Source organism: Pelodiscus sinensis, chromosome 1 (assembly GCF_052426305.1).
Source record: "Pelodiscus sinensis isolate ZL-2025 chromosome 1, ASM5242630v1, whole genome shotgun sequence".
Taxonomy (NCBI): domain Eukaryota; kingdom Metazoa; phylum Chordata; order Testudines; family Trionychidae; genus Pelodiscus; species Pelodiscus sinensis.
The window spans coordinates 1743638-1764345 of record NC_143052.1 but is presented as its reverse complement, the minus strand read 5'-3'; the positions used below and the strand labels follow the sequence as shown (position 1 = coordinate 1764345).

The 20708-nt window shown below is 61.1% G+C and overlaps 1 protein-coding gene across 2 annotated transcripts in view; it reads right to left on the bottom strand.

Moving 5' to 3' along the window:
* The window catches only part of LOC112547409 (C-type lectin-like), a 416253-nt gene that overhangs the window by 87386 nt on the left and 308159 nt on the right, over nucleotides 1–20708 (bottom strand). Inside the window, exons 1-3 of one of the 2 annotated variants that reach the window (XM_089777783.1) lie at nucleotides 18092–18234; nucleotides 12897–12988; nucleotides 12362–12441 (exon numbers count right to left, since the gene is read on the bottom strand). In XM_089777783.1, the coding sequence (XP_089633909.1) occupies nucleotides 12362–12428 (67 nt within the window). In that variant the 5' untranslated portion in view covers nucleotides 12429–12441; nucleotides 12897–12988; nucleotides 18092–18234. Of the gene's footprint in view, nucleotides 1–12361; nucleotides 12442–12896; nucleotides 12989–18091; nucleotides 18235–20708 lie in introns of those variants that run through there. The other variant, XM_089777780.1, reaches the window with a different exon arrangement.

Here is a 20708-nt window from a genome sequence, read left to right as displayed (position 1 = left end):
TGGGGGCGGCAAAGACTATTCCCCGGTACCGTATTCACTAACCGTATTGGGGGCGGCAAAGACTATTCCCTGGTACCGTATTCACTAACCGTATTGGGGGCGGCAAAGACTATTCCCCGGTACCGTATTCACTAACCGTATTGGGGGGCGGCAAAAACTATTCCCCGGTACCGTATTCACTAACCGTATTGGGGGCGGCAAAGACTATTCCCCGGTACCGTATTCACTAACCGTATTGGGGGGCGGCAAAAACTATTCCCCGGTACCGTATTCACTAACCATATTGGGGGCGGCAAAAACTATTCCCCGGTACCGTATTCACTAACCGTATTGGGGGGCGGCAAAGACTATTCCCCGGTACCGTATTCACTAACCGTATTGGGGGGCGGCAAAGACTATTCCCCGGTACCGTATTCACTAACCGTATTGGGGCGGCAAAGACTATTCCCCGGTACCGTATTCACTAACCGTATTGGGGGCGGCAAAGACTATTCCCCGGTACCGTATTCACTAACGTATTGGGGGGCGGCAAAGACTATTCCCCGGTACCGTATTCACTAACCGTATTGGGGGCGGCAAAGACTATTCCCCGGTACCGTATTCACTAACCGTATTGGGGGCGGCAAAGACTATTCCCCGGTACCGTATTCACTAACCGTATTTGGGGGCGGCAAAGACTATTCCCCGGTACCGTATTCACTAACCGTATTGGGGGCGGCAAAGACTATTCCCCGGTACCGTATTCACTAACGTATTGGGGGCGGCAAAGACTATTCCCCGGTACCGTATTCACTAACCGTATTGGGGGCGGCAAAGACTATTCCCTGGTACCGTATTCACTAACCGTATTGGGGGCGGCAAAGACTATTCCCCGGTACCGTATTCACTAACCGTATTTGGGGGCGGCAAAGACTATTCCCCGGTACCGTATTCACTAACCGTATTGGGGGCGGCAAAGACTATTCCCCGGTACCGTATTCACTAACCGTATTGGGGGCGGCAAAGACTATTCCCCGGTACCGTATTCACTAACCGTATTGGGGGGCGGCAAAGACTATTCCCCGGTACCGTATTCACTAACCGTATTGGGGGCGGCAAAGACTATTCCCTGGTACCGTATTCACTAACGTATTGGGGGCGGCAAAGACTATTCCCCGGTACCGTATTCACTAACCGTATTGGGGGCGGCAAAGACTATTCCCCGGTACCGTATTCACTAACCGTATTGGGGGCGGCAAAGACTATTCCCCGGTACCGTATTCACTAACCGTATTGGGGGCGGCAAAAACTATTCCCTGGTACCGTATTCACTAACCGTATTGGGGGCGGCAAAGACTATTCCCGGTACCGTATTCACTAACCGTATTGGGGCGGCAAAGACTATTCCCCGGTACCGTATTCACTAACCGTATTGGGGGCGGCAAAGACTATTCCCCGGTACCGTATTCACTAACCGTATTTGGGGGCGGCAAAGACTATTCCCCGGTACCGTATTCACTAACCGTATTGGGGGCGGCAAAGACTATTCCCCGGTACCGTATTCACTAACCGTATTGGGGGCGGCAAAGACTATTCCCCGGTACCGTATTCACTAACGTATTGGGGGCGGCAAAGACTATTCCCCGGTACCGTATTCACTAACCGTATTGGGGGCGGCAAAGACTATTCCCCGGTACCGTATTCACTAACCGTATTGGGGGCGGCAAAGACTATTCCCGGTACCGTATTCACTAACCGTATTGGGGGCGGCAAAAACTATTCCCCGGTACCGTATTCACTAACCGTATTGGGGGCGGCAAAGACTATTCCCCGGTACCGTATTCACTAACCGTATTGGGGGGCGGCAAAGACTATTCCCCGGTACCGTATTCACTAACCGTATTGGGGGCAGCAAAGACTATTCCCCGGTACCGTATTCACTAACCCTATTGGGGGCGGCAAAGACTATTCCCTGGTACCGTATTCACTAACCATATTGGGGGCAGCAAAGACTATTCCCCGGTACCGTATTCACTAACCGTATTGGGGGCAGCAAAGACTATTCCCCGGTACCGTATTCACTAACCGTATTGGGGGCGGCAAAGACTATTCCCCGGTACCGTATTCACTAACCGTATTGGGGGCGGCAAAGACTATTCCCGGTACCGTATTCACTAACCGTATTGGGGGCGGCAAAGACTATTCCCTGGTACCGTATTCACTAACCGTATTGGGGGCGGCAAAGACTATTCCCCGGTACCGTATTCACTAACCGTATTTGGGGGTGGCAAAAACTATTCCCCGGTACCGTATTCACTAACCGTATTGGGGGGCAGCAAAGAAGCGTCCCCAGCGCCGCTCTGGGTCTGACCTTGTTGCAGATTCATAGACTCATAGACTCCAGGGTCAGAAGGGACCATTCTGATCATCTAGTCTGACCCCCTGCACAGTGCAGGCCACAGAATCTCACCCACCCCTCCCAGAATAATCCTCTCACCTAGATCTCAGATATTGAAGCCTTCAAATACTTTGAAGACCCCAAGATGCAGAGAATCCTCCAGCTGTGATCTGTGCCCCATGCTACAGAGGAAGGCGAAAAACCTCCAGGATCTCTGCCAATCTACCCTGGAGGAAAATTCCTTCCCGACCCCAAATATGGCGACCAGCTAAACCCTGAGCATGTGGGCTGTGACGTAGTGGGGGTACCTGGCTGGTTTCTATGCTGCTGGCTCTGGGGTAACCCCCACTGGCTGCCGTGGGGACCACGACCCAGCAAAACAGGATGAGTCACTATGCAAACCAGTGGCCAGATACCCCCCATGGAGAGGAACAAAGGAAGGTGGAATGCTGCCCTGGCTGGGGGGCAGGGCTGGAAGAGAGTTAGTTAGTTGCGTGCTGGGAGCATGGAGGAGACAGCCTAGGGGAAGGGGCTGGAGTTTAGGGGCCCAGTCTCCCCCATCTCAAGGGGGCCTGAGGCATCCTAGCCCAGCTCTGTGACCAGACTACATCTGTGCTGTGCTGTGTCCTGGAGAGGCAATAAACCACCTCTATTCCACCGGCTGGTGCAGTCTGTTTGTGCCATTTCGGGGTGCAGGAGACAGGGGACCCCCAACGCGCTGTCACACTGGTGTCAGGGGTGGGATACACTGCACCCCGTGGATGAAGCTCCCAGCGGCAAGCGACAAGGCGCTGTAGAAGCAAGAGCCCTGGAGCCAGGCGTGCTGGAGACAGAGCGAAGCGGTTCCTGGGAATCGTGGGGCGCTGCAGCACTAGACTGGTGAGTCTGCACTGAGGGGCCCAGCGGGCAGATGGCCTACGCCCGACTCTTGAAGGCAGAGCTGGTGGGGCTGTGCAGAGAGAGGGGCTTGCCTGTGCGGAAAGCAACCAAGGCCCAGCTGATTGCCCAGCTGGAAGAGAATGACCAGCCACAGGGCCAGGATCTTGTCCCCAGGGGAAGCAGCCAGACCCCCCCTGAGAGTGTGTCAGGCTCAGAGAGGGGGAGGAGCGCTGGGACCCACCGGAGAGATGAGACAGCTTCCCCTGGGAGCCCTGCAAGCTGTAGCCCATCTAGGCCTATTTGAAATCTAAAAGCCCCTCCCCAACCTTATGGGAGGGACACTGGACCCATGTTCAACTGATTGCTTGGGACAAATAATGACAACAGGGTCAAGAAGTGCGGCTAGAGGTTCAAAATAAGGGAGCCGGATGGGGACACCGAGCAGAGAACCCCGGACAGCGCCCACTGCTCCTCAAAGCTGTCGATGGAGCCAGTGGACGCCGCCCAGAGGAACTCTGCCCGGATTCGTGACACGAGGGAGGAGTGGAAATAGGCCCCACAGTCGCAGAGAACCCCCTCGTCTAGCATCCTCCTCCTGCTATTGTAGATGGCAGCTTTCGCTAAGGCCAGGAGCAGGCTGACGAGGGGTCTCGCGACTTTGTGGGGCCACGGATTGGGTGTGCATAAATGAAAAGGTGAGGGGAAAAGTGCAGCCAGAACCTCAATAAGAGGTTCTGGAGGAGCTGGAATAGGGGCTGCACCCTGGCGCATTCGAGGTAGGTGTGCGCCAGGTTCTCCCTCACGCCGCAGAAGGGGCAGGTGTCTGGGATAGGGGTGAACCGCGCCAAGTACACGCCCGTGCTCACGGCCCTGTGAAGGAGCCGCCAACTGATGTCCCCGATGGGCCGCGGAATTAAGGTCGAATAAACGCTGGCCCATCGGGGTTCCCCACCCTCTATAGGTCTGAGGTAGTCCCGCCACTTTGTATCGGGGCAGGACACGAGGGTGGGGAAATGCAAAGCGTGGAGCACGAGCGTGTACAGCTGTTCCCTGGGCGCGGTCCGGAAACAGACCGGCTGCAGATTTTGCAGCCGGCTGGGGGTCCAAGGGTGGGGAGGCCGGGGGGGCCCGCGGGACAGGGCAGGGACCAGCCCAGCGGAGCTGCGGCGGCTGGAGATCCAGCTGCGGATAAAGGAATTGGAAGTAGAGGACCGAGAGAGGGACCGCCAGGATCGAGAGAAGGAGCGCCAAGATCGAGAGAGGCAGCGACAGCATGAGCTGGCCATGGCAGAGCGGAGAACCAGCGGGGCTGTGACGACCTTGCTAGGGCTGTGGGTGACCTCTGCTGTCTGGAGCAAGACCCAGCAGGGAAGGGGGGAGTCATTATGCAAAGGGGGCTCCAAACTGGTCTGACCAGCCACCCCCCATGGGGAGAAACAAAGGAAGGTGGATGCTGCCCTGGCCGGGGGGGCAGGGCTGGAGGAGAGGTGGTTAGTTCCTGTCTGGGGAGAAGGAGTGGCGGAGGGGACTGGGACTCCCCTATCTCAAGGGGGGCACTGAGGCCTCTTAGCCCCAATTCCTGTAATCAGATGACATCTGTGCTGTGCTATACCCTGGAGAAGCAATAAACTACCTCTGTTCTACTGGCTGGGGGAGTCTGTTCATGCCATTTGGGGGTGCAGGAGATGGGGGACCCCAACGCGCCATCACAGGAGGCGAGAGGCAAAGGCAGCTTCTTACAGTTCTCGCGCTGCCAGGCCACAGACTTAGCCTGACTCTTGCTCTGCTACTGACAAACCTAAGATGGCTGCACACAAATCCCCTTTCCCCTTTTACGAGGAGAGGCTGAGGGACTTGGGTCTGTTTAGTCTGCAGAAGCGAAGAGTGAGGGAGGATTTGATAGCAGCCTGCAACTTCCTGAAGGGAGGTTCCAAAGAGGCTGGAGAGAGGCTGTTCTCAGTAGTGAGGGATGGTAGAACAAGGAGCAATGGGCTCAAGTTGTGGTGGGAGAGGTCCAGGTTGGATATTAGGAAAAACTATTTCCCTAGGCGGGTGGGGAAGCCCTGGGATGGGTTCCCTAGGGAAGTGGAGTCTCCATCCCTAGAGGTGTTTGAGTCTCGGCTTGACACAGCCCTGGCCGGGTTGATTTAGTTGGGATTGGTCCTGCCTAGAGCAGGGGGCTGGACTTGATGACCCCTGAGGTCTCTTCCAGCTCTATGGTTCCACCTCCATTGTCCCTGGAGGTAGGGAGTGGGGCTTCTTGGGGCTGGGGGGAAATCGGAGGGGGGCCCCCAAACACCTCGCGGTCGCCGGGCAGCGCAGGCGACAGGAACGCTCCCCGCAGCAGCCGCCCCATCCCCTGCTCACGCCTGCACCCCCCTGCCCCTGGCACTGCCGATGCCAGGCAGGCAACGCCCCTAATGTGCCCCTCCCTCCACTCTCCCCGCCCCCGCCTGGGGGTCAGCGCCCCCCCAGGGCAGGGCCCGTTCGGACCCCTCGCGCCCCCAGGGTTGAGTCAGTCCAGCCCCTGTGGCACCAGGGGACCCGTGCAAGCACCCTGCTCTGGGCCCTGCCTGGGGCTCCCGCGTGGGACCTCGCCGGGGCCGGTCCGAGCTGCAGCCGAACTCGAAGGGCCTCGGGCCGCCGGCCTAGGACCCTGGGGCTGCGGCTGGGCCGGGCGAGCGCGAGGAGACCCCCCTTCTCGGAGGCTGGGCCGGGCAAGGAGGCAGGAGCTGTGCTCAGCGGGTTCTGGCACATGTCCCTGCCCGGCAGGGGAGCGTGTGCACGCGGGGCAGGCTGCAGGGTCCCTCTGGGGCAGTACTGAGGGCAGGGGGGCAGGGCCCAGGTTGTTACCAGAGGGCCTGGACTTGCTCCTGGTTCATTCCCGTCCCCCCCGCAGGGCGGGTCCCGGGGTGCTGGCCCGGCCCCACGCGGGGCTGCCCGTGGCAGAGGGAGGCCCGAGAGAGAGGGACACGCTCAGAACTGGATGCTCAGGGGACGTTTATTTCACGGCGCGGGGGTTGCGGAGCCGAGTGTGGGGGCCACGGGGGGAGCAGGGGGCGGGGGGAGGCAGCGTCACACAGAGATGCTCCGCAGCAGGGACCTTGCACCAGGGGCGCCGGAGGGACCCGGGTCTCTCGTCTGGAGGGACCCGATTCACTGCCCGGGTGCGGGGAGGAGCTGCCTCCCGCAGGATCCCCGCTTGCACACGAAGCGGAACCTCTGGTCACAGGGATAATCGTGCCACTTCTGAAAATCTAGGGGGAGAAGAGAGACCGGGCCTGAGCGGAGACGGCTGGGCCGTTCCCGCCGGACAGCGACCCCTCCCCAGCCCCGTGCGGTCCCTGCCCGGAGCCCGGGTTCCCGGCCTGCCGTGCGCAGAGCACGGTCCTCCCTCGGGCACCGCTCCCCCTGCTCTGGGGCTGGCCGCAGGAAGCTCCGTGGGGCACATGGGCCGTTCTCAGCGCCCTGCTCCCGGGGGGCGGGTTCTCCTGCTGTTTGACTCTGTCCCCGTCCAGTCACAGCAGCCCGACTGGGCCCACCTTGTCTGTGCGTGTGCATGCATGTGTGCATCTCTCCCATCTGTCACGGGAGCAGACGTGAACAGGCCTGGGGCGCTGGGGGCAGCGGGTCAGACCAGGACCCCCCTGACTGCTCTCCCCGGCTGGGGCAGGGGCGACAGAGGAGCCGGGGTTGGCCCTGCAGCTGCTGGAGCAGCCGGATCCGAGTCTCAGGGCTGTGGACAGAGCGAGGCAGGGCCCTGGTGGGGACGAGGGGTGCGGGGGGGGGGGGCAGAGCTCTCAGCTCACCTGGCCCTTCTAACACCACACACGGCTCGTTTTGTGTTTGGCCGCCAGGCTGTCCAGTCGCCCACGCGGTGAACTTGGCCGGGGAGCGATCGGCCCAGCCCCAGCACTGGTTCTGCAGAGGCAAAGGAGAGGAGACCCCGTGACTCCCAAGGTCACCAGCTGGAGCGTCGCCCCTCGTGTTGATGAGCCGCCCCGCTGGCCCCGAGCGTGAGCCGGGCCCGGACGCGCAGGAGCCGATGCAGAGCGCGGCCGAGAACCCTCCAGCGAGCGCCGCCCTGACGGGCGCGGCCCCACGACTCTCTTCCAGCACCCGCCAGCCCAAAGGCTTCCAGAACCATCCGCCTCCGCCCGCACACGTTTCTGAGCCGGTGCCTGGTGGTTCCTGGGACCCCGAGTGTCCCCTACAAGGCTGGGGGCTGAGGAGCCTCTGGCCAGGGACCCCCCCGGCCAGGCCCAGCAGAGAACCCACAGACCGGCCCTGGGCTGCGCTCGGCGGTGGGTGTTGGGCTCTGATCCTGAGACTTAAATCCCTGGAGGCTGTAGCCCTCGTCTAGACGTCTCGTCTCGGGTCGGGGGCAGGGACTGACTCAAGGCCTGGGCTGAACAGTCGGAGCCCAACAGGCCTGGGCCGAGTGTCACTGTGGATGTCAGTCACAGCGGGCTGTGCCCTGCGCCGGGTGTTGGGCACTGACCCTGGGACTGACATCGCAGGCGGCTGTAGCCGGTTTTCACCCGTCCCACCTGAGATCCTGCTCTCGTGGGACCCCCCCACCCCACAACAGCCCCCCACTGAGCAGGGAACAGAGCCAGGGGAGGGAGGGGCCGCAGGCGGAGCGGGCGCCAGGCACTCACCTCCGAAGGGTCCGAGAGTCCGATCCAGACGGAACCCGACCCCGGGTTCTGCCTGACGTATTCGGCCACCATGTTATTTTCTCCGGCGCTGAGAATGGAGGCGAGATGGGTCCCGCGCCCTGCTCCTGGCACTCGGCCTGGGCCAAGAAGGGACAAAGCCAGTTACCCCATTTCTGCCCCCCAGGGAGCAGCAGGGGCAAGTCCAGCACAGGCCTGGGGCCCGGCCCCCCCGGGGTAGCGCCCCTCCCTCCCAGCGCCAATGGCAGGAGCAGGCAGAGCAGCCTGCCCCCACCCCCGCCTGGCCCCCTGCGCTCTGGGCACAGACACAGCTCCCCTGGGCCTGGGCCGGCCCTGGCTCCGGGCTCTGCCGGGCGCTGGCTGGTCCCAAGACGTCCTGACCCCACAGGCCACGGGGCAGCGCCGCGGGAAGGGCTTTCCTGGAGATCCCACCCGGCCCTGAGCCGCTCCCCGGCCCCGCCCGGACGAGTCCCCAGCCCCGGGTCTGTCTGCTGCGTAGCCGCCCCCAGGGCCTGTTCCCGCCCGGGCGATTGAGCCACGTTCTCGGGGGGGGGGGGGATCGCTGCGGGTGCAGCCTGGGGGGGGCTGGGCGGTGAATAGTGACACAGGCGGCAGTGCTGGGGGATTGGGGGGCTGGGCTGCCGTGAGCCCCGTGTGACTGACACAGCCCAGTGCCAGGGCGCCCGTCCAGGGCCCAGCGAGCCGGCCCCACCCACCCTGGGCACGGAGCCCGGGAGCCGGGCTGAGCAGCTCGGAGGGGGCAGGCACCAGCCAGTGCCTGGGAGCTCTCAGTGCCGTGATGCACCAGGGCGAGTGTGAGCCTGGAGCGTGCAAGCACAGGAGTGAGGGGCACGAGGGGTGTTACACGTGCACGGGGCTGGTGAGACAGCACAGAGGCAATATGGCTTGTGTAACGGGAAATCCTGCCTCACTAGAGTGCTCTGATACTCAGCCCACCCCTCCCCCGCCCAGCGCCCTTCCCCCGATACTCAGCCCACCCCTCCCCCGCCCAGCGCCCTTCCCCCGATACTCAACCCACCCCTCCCCCGGCCAGCGCCCTTCCCCCGATACTCAGCCCACCCCTGCCCCGCCCAGCGCCATTCCCCCGATACTCAACCCACCCTTGCCCCGCCCAGTGCTCTGAGCCCCGCTGCCTCCAGCCTCTCACCTGGGCCTCCTGCCAGGTTCTCCGTTGGGGGAAGTATTTGTAGCAGTCGCCTTGGTGGGATTTCCAGCCCTCGGGACAGAACCCGGCCTGTGTCCCTGTGCAGAGGATGCCGGGGGCCAGTTAGAGGCTGTTTCACACCACACCTGTTCTTTCCCAGAGTTCAGGTAACGTGGGGGAGGCTGGGGCTGCAGGGGGGAGGAACAGGGTTGCAGGGGGGGCCGGGGCTGCAGGGGGGTCCGGGGCTGCAGGGGGGTCTGGGGCTGCAGGGGGGTCCGGGGCTGCAGGGGGGTCTGGGGCTGCAGGGGGGGTCCGGGGCTGCAGGTGGGTCTGGGGTTGCAGGGGGTCTGGGGCTGCAGGGGGGGCCGGGGCTGCAGGGGGGGGCCAGGGCTGCAGGTGGGTCTGGGGCTGCAGGGGGGGGTCCGGGGCTGCAGGGGGGTCCGGGGCTGCAGGGGGGTCTGAGGCTGCAGGGGGGCCAGGGCTGCAGGGGGGGGCCAGGGCTGCAGGTGGGTCTGGGGCTGCAGGGGGGGGTCCGGGGCTGCAGGGGGGTCCGGGGCTGCAGGGGGGGGCCAGGGCTGCAGGTGGGTCTGGGGCTGCAGGGGGGTCCGGGGCTGCAGGGGGGGCCGGGGCTGCAGGGGGGCCAGGGCTGCAGGTGGGTCTGGGGCTGCAGGGGGGGGTCCGGGGCTGCAGGGGGGTCCGGGGCTGCAGGGGGGGTCTGAGGCTGCAGGGGGGCCAGGGCTGCAGGGGGGGCGGGGCTGCAGGGGGGGTTCTGAGGCTGCAGGGGGGCCAGGGCTGCAGGGGGGGCGGGGCTGCAGGGGGGGCCGGGACTGCAGGGGGGGTCTGAGGCTGCAGGGGGGCCAGGGCTGCAGGGGGGGCGGGGCTGCAGGGGGGGTTCTGAGGCTGCAGGGGGGCCAGGGCTGCAGGGGTGGCGGGGCTGCAGGGGGTTCTGAGGCTGCAGGGGGGGCGGGGCTGCAGGGGGGGCCGAGGCTGTAGGGGGGGGCCAGGGCTGCAGGGGTGGCGGGGCTGCTGGGGGGCATGGCTGCCGGGGGGGGCGGAGCTGCGGGGGGGATGGGGCTGCAGGGGGGTCTGAGGCTGCCGGGGGGCGGGGCTGCGGGGGGACGGGGCTGCAGGGGGGTCTGAGGCTGCAGGGGGGGCGGGGCTGTAGGGGGGGTGGGGCTGCAGGGGGGTCTGAGGCTGCCGGGGGCGTGGCTGCCGGGGGGCGGGGCTGCAGGGGGGTCTGAGGCTGCAGGGGGGGCCGGGGCTGCAGGGGGGGTCTGAGGCTGCAGGGGGGGCGGGGCTGTAGGGAGGGTGGGGCTGCTGGGGGGCATGGCTGCCGGGGGGGTGGAGCTGCGGGGGGGATGGGGCTGCAGGGGGTCTGAGGCTGCCGGGGGGCGGGGCTGCAGGGGGGGCCGGGGCTGCAGGGGGGGCCGGGGCTGCAGGGGGGTCTGGGGCTGCAGGGGGGGCGGGGCTGTAGGGGGGGTGGGGCTGCTGGGGGGCATGGCTGCCGGGGGGGTGGAGCTGCGGGGGGGATGGGGCTGCAGGGGGGTCTGAGGCTGCCGGGGGGCGGGGCTGCAGGGGGGGCCGGGGCTGCAGGGGGGGCCGGGGCTGCAGGGGGGTCTGGGGCTGCAGGGGGGGCGGGGCTGTAGGGGGGGTGGGGCTGCTGGGTGCAGCTGGTCAGAGGCTGGTTCTGAGACCAACCTTCGCTTTCCCGGTGCTCGAGTATCGTCGGGCTGGTAGCTCTGCCCCAGGAGCACCAGGGCTCCCAGTGCCAGGAAGGGGGAAATGCAGCAGCGCTGGCTCCTGGGAGCTGCCAGCCTGAGTTTCTCCGCCCATCCCCGGGGCCAGGCAGGACTGTGGGAGCAGACATGCTGGGGGGAGGGGAAAGGGCAGAGCTGGGGGGGCCATGGGGTCGAGCAGAGGGGCCCAGGGCTGGAGGAGGGAAGGGAGAGAGGTGCCTAGGGAGGTGGGGAAGGGACCAGGGGGCACGAGGCGGGGGAGGGGACGCTGTGCAGGGAGGGGTCAGGCAGCAGCTGAAGCCGTGGCAGTGGCCGACGGGCCCGGTGCCCTGGGGTTTCGCAGCAGAGGGCGTCTGGCTCAGTGAGCACCGCTCAGAGTCGGGGGCTGACGCGCCAGCTGGCAAAGAACCGAGTGGCTCGGCGTGTGTCTGCGCTGCGGCGCCGTTAGGGGCACGGCTGGGCCGCTACCCTTCTGCCACCGGAAGTCACACAGCGCAGCCGCAGGGTGCTGGCCGAAGGCGCTCTCCTGCCAACAAAACCCTTCCACCCCACAGAGCGTTTTTAGCTTTGTTGGCAGGAGGGCGCTTCCCCCGAGACAGCCGGGTTCACACCGGCCCTTGCTTCTGTATTTTGGGTTGTGTGTTTTAACACCTGGACAACAATTTTGTCTTTCGATTGTCAGTGGGACAAATCCTTACACGAGCTGGATGTCTTCAAGCCACGAGGGCCTAATGAAATGCATCCGGGAACTCTCCAGGAGATAGCTGAGGTGACAGCTGAGCCATTAGCAATTATCTTTGAAAGGAGGGAGCTTGCAGAGCTCTAAGAGGGCAAGCACAGGGCCCAGCTATAAGACTGGGAATAACGGCAATCCGGGGAATCCGGCTTCACCTCAGTGCCCAGAAAGACAGTAAGCAACCAGTGTGCCCCCGCGTAGAAGAGAACAGTCAGCAGGGTTTGTCCAGAACAAACCCTGTCAGAGCGCGTTGGTGGCTTCCGTTGGCAGGGTACGGAGCCCTGTGGCTGGGGGAAGCGGTAGATGCGGTAGAGCTGGACTCCAGTGAGGCTTTTGAGCCTGTCTCGCACGACCGTCTCATAAGCCAAGGGGGGAAAAGTGGGGGAGGACAGTCTGTGGGACAAAGGCACAATGTGCCGGGAATGGGACGGCCCTGCTGGCGTCAGAGGGCGGATGGGGAGACGCCAGGGCTGGAGAAGAGCCCTAACCAGCCCTTTGAGAGGGACCCACAGGGGGAACACAGGGGGCAGGACAGAACCCGTCGATGACAGGGGCTGAGCGCACATTGCCCAGGGCAGCCCCACCCGATCCCCAGGGGAAGAGCCGACCCCAGGGGGCATTTCAGCCTCCTCCTCTCCCCCCTCCCTGGGAGGGGCCGTGGGGCTGGGCCCCCCAGGCAGGGACCCCAGCAGCAGGAGACGGGCCATGGCTCTCATAGCCACGTCCCAGCTCCTACCACGGCGACCCGCCCCCGGGGGCTCAGGCTCGAGGGGCCGGGCCGGGACTCACCTGCCAGCGCGGGGCTGCAGACCAGGCAGCCGAGGAGGCAGAGGGTGACGAAGGCGACTGGCCCCATCTTCTCGCTGCCCCTGGGGAGAAAACACACAAGGGAGATGGGCCAGGAGAGCCCGAGACACCCCCAGGAGCACCCCTCCCCCCTCCCATGGGGCAGTTCATGGGGGAGCACTTCAGAGCTGGGGCTGTTTGCTGAGGGGCCTGGCTGAGGGGGAAGGGCCCTGGGGATCCATCTCCCACCCCGAGGGGCAGGCTCAGAGTCCCCCATGGGCAGGGGAGCTCCCTGGACTGGTCTCCAAGAGCCTGGCAGCACCGTCCCCTCCCCCACTCTCCCAGCACAGAGCAGGGCAGGGGCCTGGGAGCAGAGCGGGTGGGGGGTGCTCAGCAGGGTGCCGGGGCCGCGCTGTGGGGAGGGAGGGGCTGAGACAGCCCCAGTGACACACAGGGCAGCTCCGGCCCAGGGCTCAGGTATCTCCCACTGCCCAGCACCCAGCACGGAGGAGAAGGGCCGGGAGGGGCAGGGACTCACCCGTCCGTCCGTCCGTCTGGGCAGCTGGCGGGGAGCGCTGAGGGTCGGATCCAGCCTGTGCAGGGCGCTGGCTCTCCAGGGTATTTATTGCCCTACATGGAGGGCGGGGGAGGAAGGGGAGGATGCTGAAGATGCAAATCAGCCCAGCTGGCAAACGTGGACCCGCACCCAGAGCAAACAGAGACTCAGGGCCTGGCCGGCAGCCAAGCTGGGACCATGGAGAAGCCTTTGTCAGGGTGAGCTCCAAGGCAGAGCCACCGGGTGAGGAGCCCAGGTCTCTGCCCGAAGCTGAGTCCTTCCCCCACCCCCGGCCACCATCACGGCCGCCTCCCCGGGCCGGAGGGCAGCTGCCTCCCCTCCAGCCTGGGGTTCAGTGGGGATCACCGGGGCGGTGCAGCCCGTCTCCAGTCCCCGGCAGGGCCTTGTGGGATGGGGCAAGAATCCCAGCAGTGGCGGCGAGGCCACAACCAGCTTTGGGGAAGATGCTGCCTGACCCCCGTGGTCAGCACCAGCCCATGCCCTGAAGCAGGAGGGCTGACGGGGCGGGGCTCCGGGACAGGGTTATCCGCACGGTCGGATCCCGGCATGTTCGCGCTCTCCCTGGAAATGTCCACTCATCCTCTGAACCCCGCGAGGCAGCTGACCTCACGCTACCCTGTGGCAGTGAGTTCCGCCGTCTAACGGCATGTTAAGCAAGGACTATCCTGGGGGATACGCAGCCCTGCCTGCTCAGAGCATTTCCTCCCCACAGCAATACCCCCCACGGAGCTTCCTGTGTCATCCGGTGCCGCTCGCCCCTTGGCTTGGCCACTCCTCACTGCTCACCCCCCTTCCCAGAGTGGGAGCCACCCAGGTCCCAGTAGAGGCCCCGGGGGCCCCATGATTGACCTCCTGCCCAGGGACAGTTGCCCAGTTAGCCCTGCTCTGTGGGTCGGGCAGGGAGGGGGTTTCGCCTCTCTGTGTGGCACGGGGGAGGCTGACACTGCACAGTGGAGGTTGCATCTCGCTCTGGGGTTCACCTCTTAAAGAGCTTGTTGACAAATTGGAGAAGGAGCAGTAAAGAGCCAGGAAAGGGATTGGAAGGAGAAGGGCAACGTTCGACTGTGAGGGGCCGAGGGTCATGGCTGGAGGAGGAGGGGCAGTGTCCGACTGTGAGGGGCCGAGGGACATGGCTGGAGGACGCGGGGTAATGTCCGACTGTGAGGGGCCGAGGGACTTGGCTGGACGACGCGGGGTAATGTCCGACTGTAGGGGCCGAGGGACATGGCTGGAGGAGGAGGGGCAATGTCCGACTGTGAGGGGCCAAGGGACATGGCTGGAGGAGGAGGGGCAATGTCCGACTGTGAGGGGCCGAGGGAAATGGCTGGAGGACGAGGGGCAATGTCCGACTGTGAGGGGCCGAGGGAAATGGCTGGAGGAGGGGCAGTGTCCGACTGTGAGGGGCCGAGGGACATGGCTGGAGGACGCGGGGTAATGTCCGACTGTGAGGGGCCGAGGGACTTGGCTGGACGACGCGGGGTAATGTCCGACTGTAGGGGCCGAGGGAAATGGCTGGAGGAGGAGGGGCAATGTCCGACTGTAGGGGCCAAGGGAAATGGCTGGAGGAGGAGGGGCAATGTCCGACTGTGAGGGGCCGAGGGAAATGGCTGGAGGACGAGGGGCAATGTCCGACTGTGAGGGGCCGAGGGAAATGGCTGGAGGAGGGGCAGTGTCCGACTGTGAGGGGCCGAGGGACATGGCTGGAGGACGCGGGGTAATGTCCGACTGTGAGGGGCCGAGGGACTTGGCTGGACGACGCGGGGTAATGTCCGACTGTAGGGGCCGAGGGAAATGGCTGGAGGAGGAGGGGCAATGTCCGACTGTAGGGGCCGAGGGAAATGGCTGGAGGAGGAGGGGCAATGTCCGACTGTGAGGGCCGAGGGAAATGGCTGGAGGAGGAGGGGCAATGTCCGACTGTGAGGGGCCGAGGGAAATGGCTGGAGGAGGAGGGGCAATGTCCGACTGTGAGGGCCGAGGGACTTGGCTGGAGGACGAGGGGCAATGTCCGACTGTGAGGGGCCGAGGGAAATGGCTGGAGGAGGGGCAGTGTCCGACTGTGAGGGGCCGAGGGACATGGCTGGAGGACGCGGGGTAATGTCCGACTGTGAGGGGCCGAGGGCGCTCTGTCTGCTTGTTAACAAGGACACAGGGGTCTGGTTCTGGTGCACCGGGGCCTTTCAGGAGCTACCCAGCGGGCGGCAGAAGCTCTGTCGTCCACCAGGAAGGGCGCACCCGGAGCCAGGGCTGGAAGCTTATGCTGGAGAAGCAGCTCAGACATTAGATGCAAACTGGCAGCCGTGAGGGTGATTCAGAGGGAGCTGTGGCCAGGGCCGGGTATCCTCCATGTTCTTCTGTTTCTGCTCTTTAAAACTTCCTGATGCCAGGTGAGAGAGAAATCCCCTCTGGTGCCAAGTAGGGAGGCAGAGGGTGCGACGGAGAGGGGGGAGCTGAAAGGGAAACCTTAATCCCTTCTCAAATATTCCCAGGAAGCCTCATTAAAATGCAACGTAATCTCCAAGGATTGGCTGTCACGCAAATGCCCAGTCCCTAAGGAGGAGCAGCAAGATGCAAAAGGAAGAGTGTCCTGCCACAGAACACGTCCGGCCGCGGCTCCGGGGACAGGGGCAAATCAGGGCAAATTGCTTAGGGCCAGGGCTACTCACAGCTCGGAACTGGGGGTCTCCTCTCTGAGGAACCAGTCCCCCCCGCCCGCCAGCTGCCTCCCTGGCGGGAAGAGAAACAGCCCATCAGTCCCCATGTGCCTGGTGCCGGCTCTCAGCAGAGATCATAGAATCCTAGAATCATAGGACTGGAAGGGACCTCGAGAGGTCATCGAGTCCAGCCCCCCACCCTCAAGGCAGGACCAAGCTCCGTCTACACCATCCCTGACAGATGTCTATCTAACCTGTTCTTAAATATCTCCAGAGAGGGAGATTCCACCACCTCCCTTGGCAATTTATTCCAATATTTGACCACCCTGACAGTTAGGAATTTTTTCCTAATGTCCAATCTAAACCTCCCCTGCTGCACTTTAAGCCCATTACTCCTTGTCCTGTCCTCAGAAACCAAGAGGAACAAATTTTCTCCTTCCTCCTTGTGACACCCTTTTAGATATTTGAAAACCGCTATCATGTCCCCCCTTCATCTTCTTTTTTCCAAACTAAACAAGCCCAGTTCATGAAGCCTGGCTTCATAGGTCATGTTCTCTAGACCTTTAATCATTCTTGTCGCTCTTCTCTGTACCCTTTCCAATTTCTCCACATCTTTCTTGAAATGTGGCGCCCAGAACTGGACACAGTACTCCAGCTGAGGCCTAACTAGTGCAGAGTAGAGCGGCAGAACGACTTCACGAGTTTTGCTTACAACACACCTGTTGATACAACCTAGAATCATATTTGCTTTTTTTGCAACAGCATCACACTGTTGACTCCTATTCAACTTATGGTCCACTATGACCCCTAGATCCCTTTCCGCCATGCTCCTTCCTAGACAGTCGCTTCCCATCTTGTATGTATGGAACTGATTGTTCCTTCCTAAGTGGAGCACTTTGCATTTCTCTTTATTAAACCTCATCCTGTTTACCTCTGATCATTTCTCTAACTTGCTAAGGTCATTTTGAATTATGTCCCTATCCTCCAAAGAAGTCGCAACCCCACCCAGTTTGGTATCATCTGCAAACTTAATAAGCGTACTCTCTATCCCAATATCTACATCATTGATGAAGATATTGAACAGTACGGGTCCCAAAACAGACCCTTGAGGAACTCCACTTGTTATCCCTTTCCAGCAGGATTTAGCACCGTTAACAACAACTCTCTGACTACGGTTATCCAGCCAATTATGCACCCACCTTATCGTGGCCCTATCTAAGTTATATTTGCCTAGTTTATCAATAAGAATATCATGCGAGACCGTATCAAATGCCTTACTAAAGTCTAGGTATATGACATCCACCACTTCTCCCTTATCCACAAGGCTCGTTATCCTATCAAAGAAAGCTATCAGATTAGTTTGGCATGACTTGTTCTTCACAAACCCATGCTGGGATGGGACAAGCTGCCGGCTTACAAGTCCCTGGAGCACACACACACAGCTCCCATGTGTACACACACACACACACACACACACACACACACACAGTGCCCCCGTGTACACAGACACACACACACAGCCTCCATGTACACACACAGCCCCCGTGTACACACACACACACACACACACACAGCTCCCATGTACACACACACACACACACACACACACACAGTGCCCCCGTGTACACACACACAGCCCCCGTGTACACACACACACACACAGCTCCCGTGTACACACACAGACACACAGCCCCCATGCACACACACACACAGCTCCCGTGTACACACACAGACACACAGCCCCCATGCACACACACACACAGCTCCCGTGTACACACACAGACACACAGCCCCCATGCACACACACACACAGCTCCCGTGTACACACACACACACAGCCCCCATGCACACACACACACAGCCCCCATGTACACACACACACAGCTCCCGTGTACACACACACACACAGCCCCCATGCACACACACACACAGCTCCCGTGTACACACACACACAGCCCCCGTGTACACACACACACAGCCCCCGTGCACACACACACACATACGCCAGACATGCACATGAGCAGCACCCAGAATTTTCACTGGACTCCTCACTTGGCCAATTTCCACCTAACTGGGGCAACGACCCACAGTGAGGGCGGCTGTGATCTGCCTGTTGCGGCTCCAGCCCAACAGCGTCACAGAGCAGCTCGCAGGGGGGCGGCGATTTCACCCCCAAACTTCCGTTCAGGGTTTCTCCGTCGCCGGGGCCCGTTTGGAGCGCGCCAGGGACAGTGTTCTGCCTCGGCGGGGTCCTGTCTCCAGCTGAGAGCTGTGGGCGGGGTTGGGGTTTCCTCAAAGCCCTTCAGAACGTCCCGATCCCGGGTCAGAAATCCCCTGCCACTGCAGACTACGGGGGAGGGGTGTGAAGGCCCCGCGGGAGCCGAAAGTGAAACCTCAGTCCCTCAGCAAATATTCCCGGGAAGCCTCATTTCAATGCACTTTCCTCTCCAAATATTGACCGTCATGCAAATGTCCCGCCCCCACGAGGAGCCTCCACGTTCCCACCTGTCGGGTCCCCGTTTGCAAACCCTGTTCTAAGGCTTCTCCGGCGCCTCTTGGCTCCAGCGCCAGTGTGGTGAGCCAGGGCGGGCCGGGGAGCGCGCGGCTCTTCCTGGAGATTAAATGTCAGTTCCCGTGTCAATGCAGAGCCCTGCAGGGCAGGTGAGGCCCCACCCGGGCAGCCAGCAAACAGTGTCTGAGGTTATTGTGAGAACACGCCGGCCTGTGTGTCACGTTACCGGAGTTTAAGGGGAGCAGCCAGATCACTGCTGCACCCATGGGGGGTGTTTGCCCCCAAAGTGGGTACAAACGGGGCCATGTGAGGTGTCAAACAAAAGCTCACCTTCCACTGAGTCTGAATATTCTCTTCATGTGATTGTATAATGTCTGTGTGTGGTGGAGCGATGGGCTCAGCCTATGGACATGCTAATTAGCAAGGCTCCAGGGACAATAGGTCTCTTAAGTACCAGAGACCCACCTGGGAAGGAATCTAGGTGCCTGGCCACTGACCATGTGACTGTCTCCAGCTTGGAAGAGACCAGGAAGGGAGATAAATATTCCATGTGGCCGACTCCCTCTTGGTCTTCAGCTCAGCTCTTGATCCTAGAGGCAGCCTTGCAAGGAACCACGAGCCGGGAAGAACTGTGGACCCATCCTGACATAGGGGGTGCATCTAGACTGGCAAGATTTTGTGCAAAAGCAAACGCCAGCTGTCTACACTGTCCCCTCCTCCTCCTACTCCTCTCTCTCCCCCGCTCCCGACCTCCCTTAGCTAGCCTACGCCTCTGCCGGGAGCCGGAACATCGGGCTGCAGGTTATGCCCAGGCCGGCCAAGGGCTTTGCGGACCCGGTGCCCACGGATACTCTGAGAGCCCAGAACACCCCAGCAACCACGCTGAGGCCCGGTGTTTTTTTCCTGCAGCCCGGCACTGGGCCGCGGCCCATAGTTTGGGCAACGCCGCTTTAGACATCAACAAGAGATGGCAGAGTTAGAAGGAAAATAATTGATATGAAAACAATCATTGATTTCTTTTCACTGTTTTTTATTATATATTGAAGTCTCTTTGCAGCTTTGCAGAGACTTCCTGCGCAGAGATGACAGGATGCTCTGGATTTCCACTAGGGAGGTAAAAGTGCGTTCACCTGAGGAGGGCAGGGTGGCAGGTTTGAGTCCTGCCCCTTCCCCCTCCCCCCAGGAGGAGGTGGGATAAAGGACTCTCTCCCCCTCCTCCCCAGAGGAAGGGGAGATAAAGGACACCCTGGGTCTGTCTACACTACCACCCTAGTTTGAACTAGGGAGGCTAATGTAGGCAACCGGAGTTGCAAATGAAGCCCAGGATTTAAATATCCCGGGCTTCATTTGCATCTTGCCAGGCGCCGCCATTTTAAATCCCCATTAATGCGGACACCGTGCCCGCGGCTACACGCGTCACGGACTAGGTAGTTCAAATTAGGATCTCTAATTCGAGCTATCGTTACACTCAGGCTTCCAGTATGTGAGTGCTGGCTTCCTGCATGCACGCTGACCTGTGTGAAACTGTTGAAATGTACACGATTACTTCAATAAATTCATTTTAACATCCCTAGTATCCACAACGCGCCAGTTCAGGGATTTTTGTTGCTGGTAGCAACTGCGTTTTTCATTTCATTCCAGATATTTTGTTGAAGGCAACACATTGATTTCATTTTCCATATGCACTTTGGGTCCTTGTTCTGAGGCAATATAAAACTGTCCTGCAAGTTTCCTTCTTGATAGCTTATTTTGATGCTTCGGGTGTTGCACTGGTCATTGGATTGTTCTCAGTGTGCTGCAAGTGTACCTGACACTTTACAAAATATAGAAAGGAAAAGGTCTCCATCCTAACCAGAGTGCTTTTTATGAGCACATTTCAAAGCTGGGCACTAAGCATTATCATCCCAACTTTAGGCTGTGTCTAGACTGCATCCCTTTTCCGTAAAAGGGATGCAAATTAGACACATCGCAATTGCAAATGAAGCGGGGATTTAAATCCCCCCCGCTTCATTTGCATAAACATGGCTGCTGCTTTTTTCTGGCTTGGCGCTTTGCCGGAAAAAAGCGCCAGTCTAGACGCAGATCTTTCAGAAAATAAAGCTTTTTCCGAAAGATCCCTTATTCCTTTTACAGAAAAGGGATGCAGTCTAGACACAGCCTTACTGCAAAGAGAACTCCATGTTTAAGGCTAGAATTGTAATGGAACTGCATGGGATCTAACTGTATAATTTAAATTCTGGCTTGGCCAAAGCCAAAGTGTAGGTACATAGGTCCGTCTACACTGCAACTTCTACGGTGTTTGAATTGGGACAGTCGCATTGTAGCTGTGTCTCCTGACTGATAGATTGTCATGTCCTGGAGAAAGCTAGGCCAGAACGTTCTGGATACTGAAGTAGAACGTGGACTTGATTCTAGGCATTGGGAGACTTTTAGCAAGATGCTAGGCAACCTGGAAGTGGATGGCAGAGAAGCCTGAACAGCGCTGTGGAGTGCTGTTGAGAAGCGAGCTTGGTTTTCTTCAGGTTCCCTGGTGATCATAAGAACATACATAAGAACATAAGAACGGCCGTACTGGGTCAGCCCAAAGGTCCATCTAGCCCAGTAGCCTGT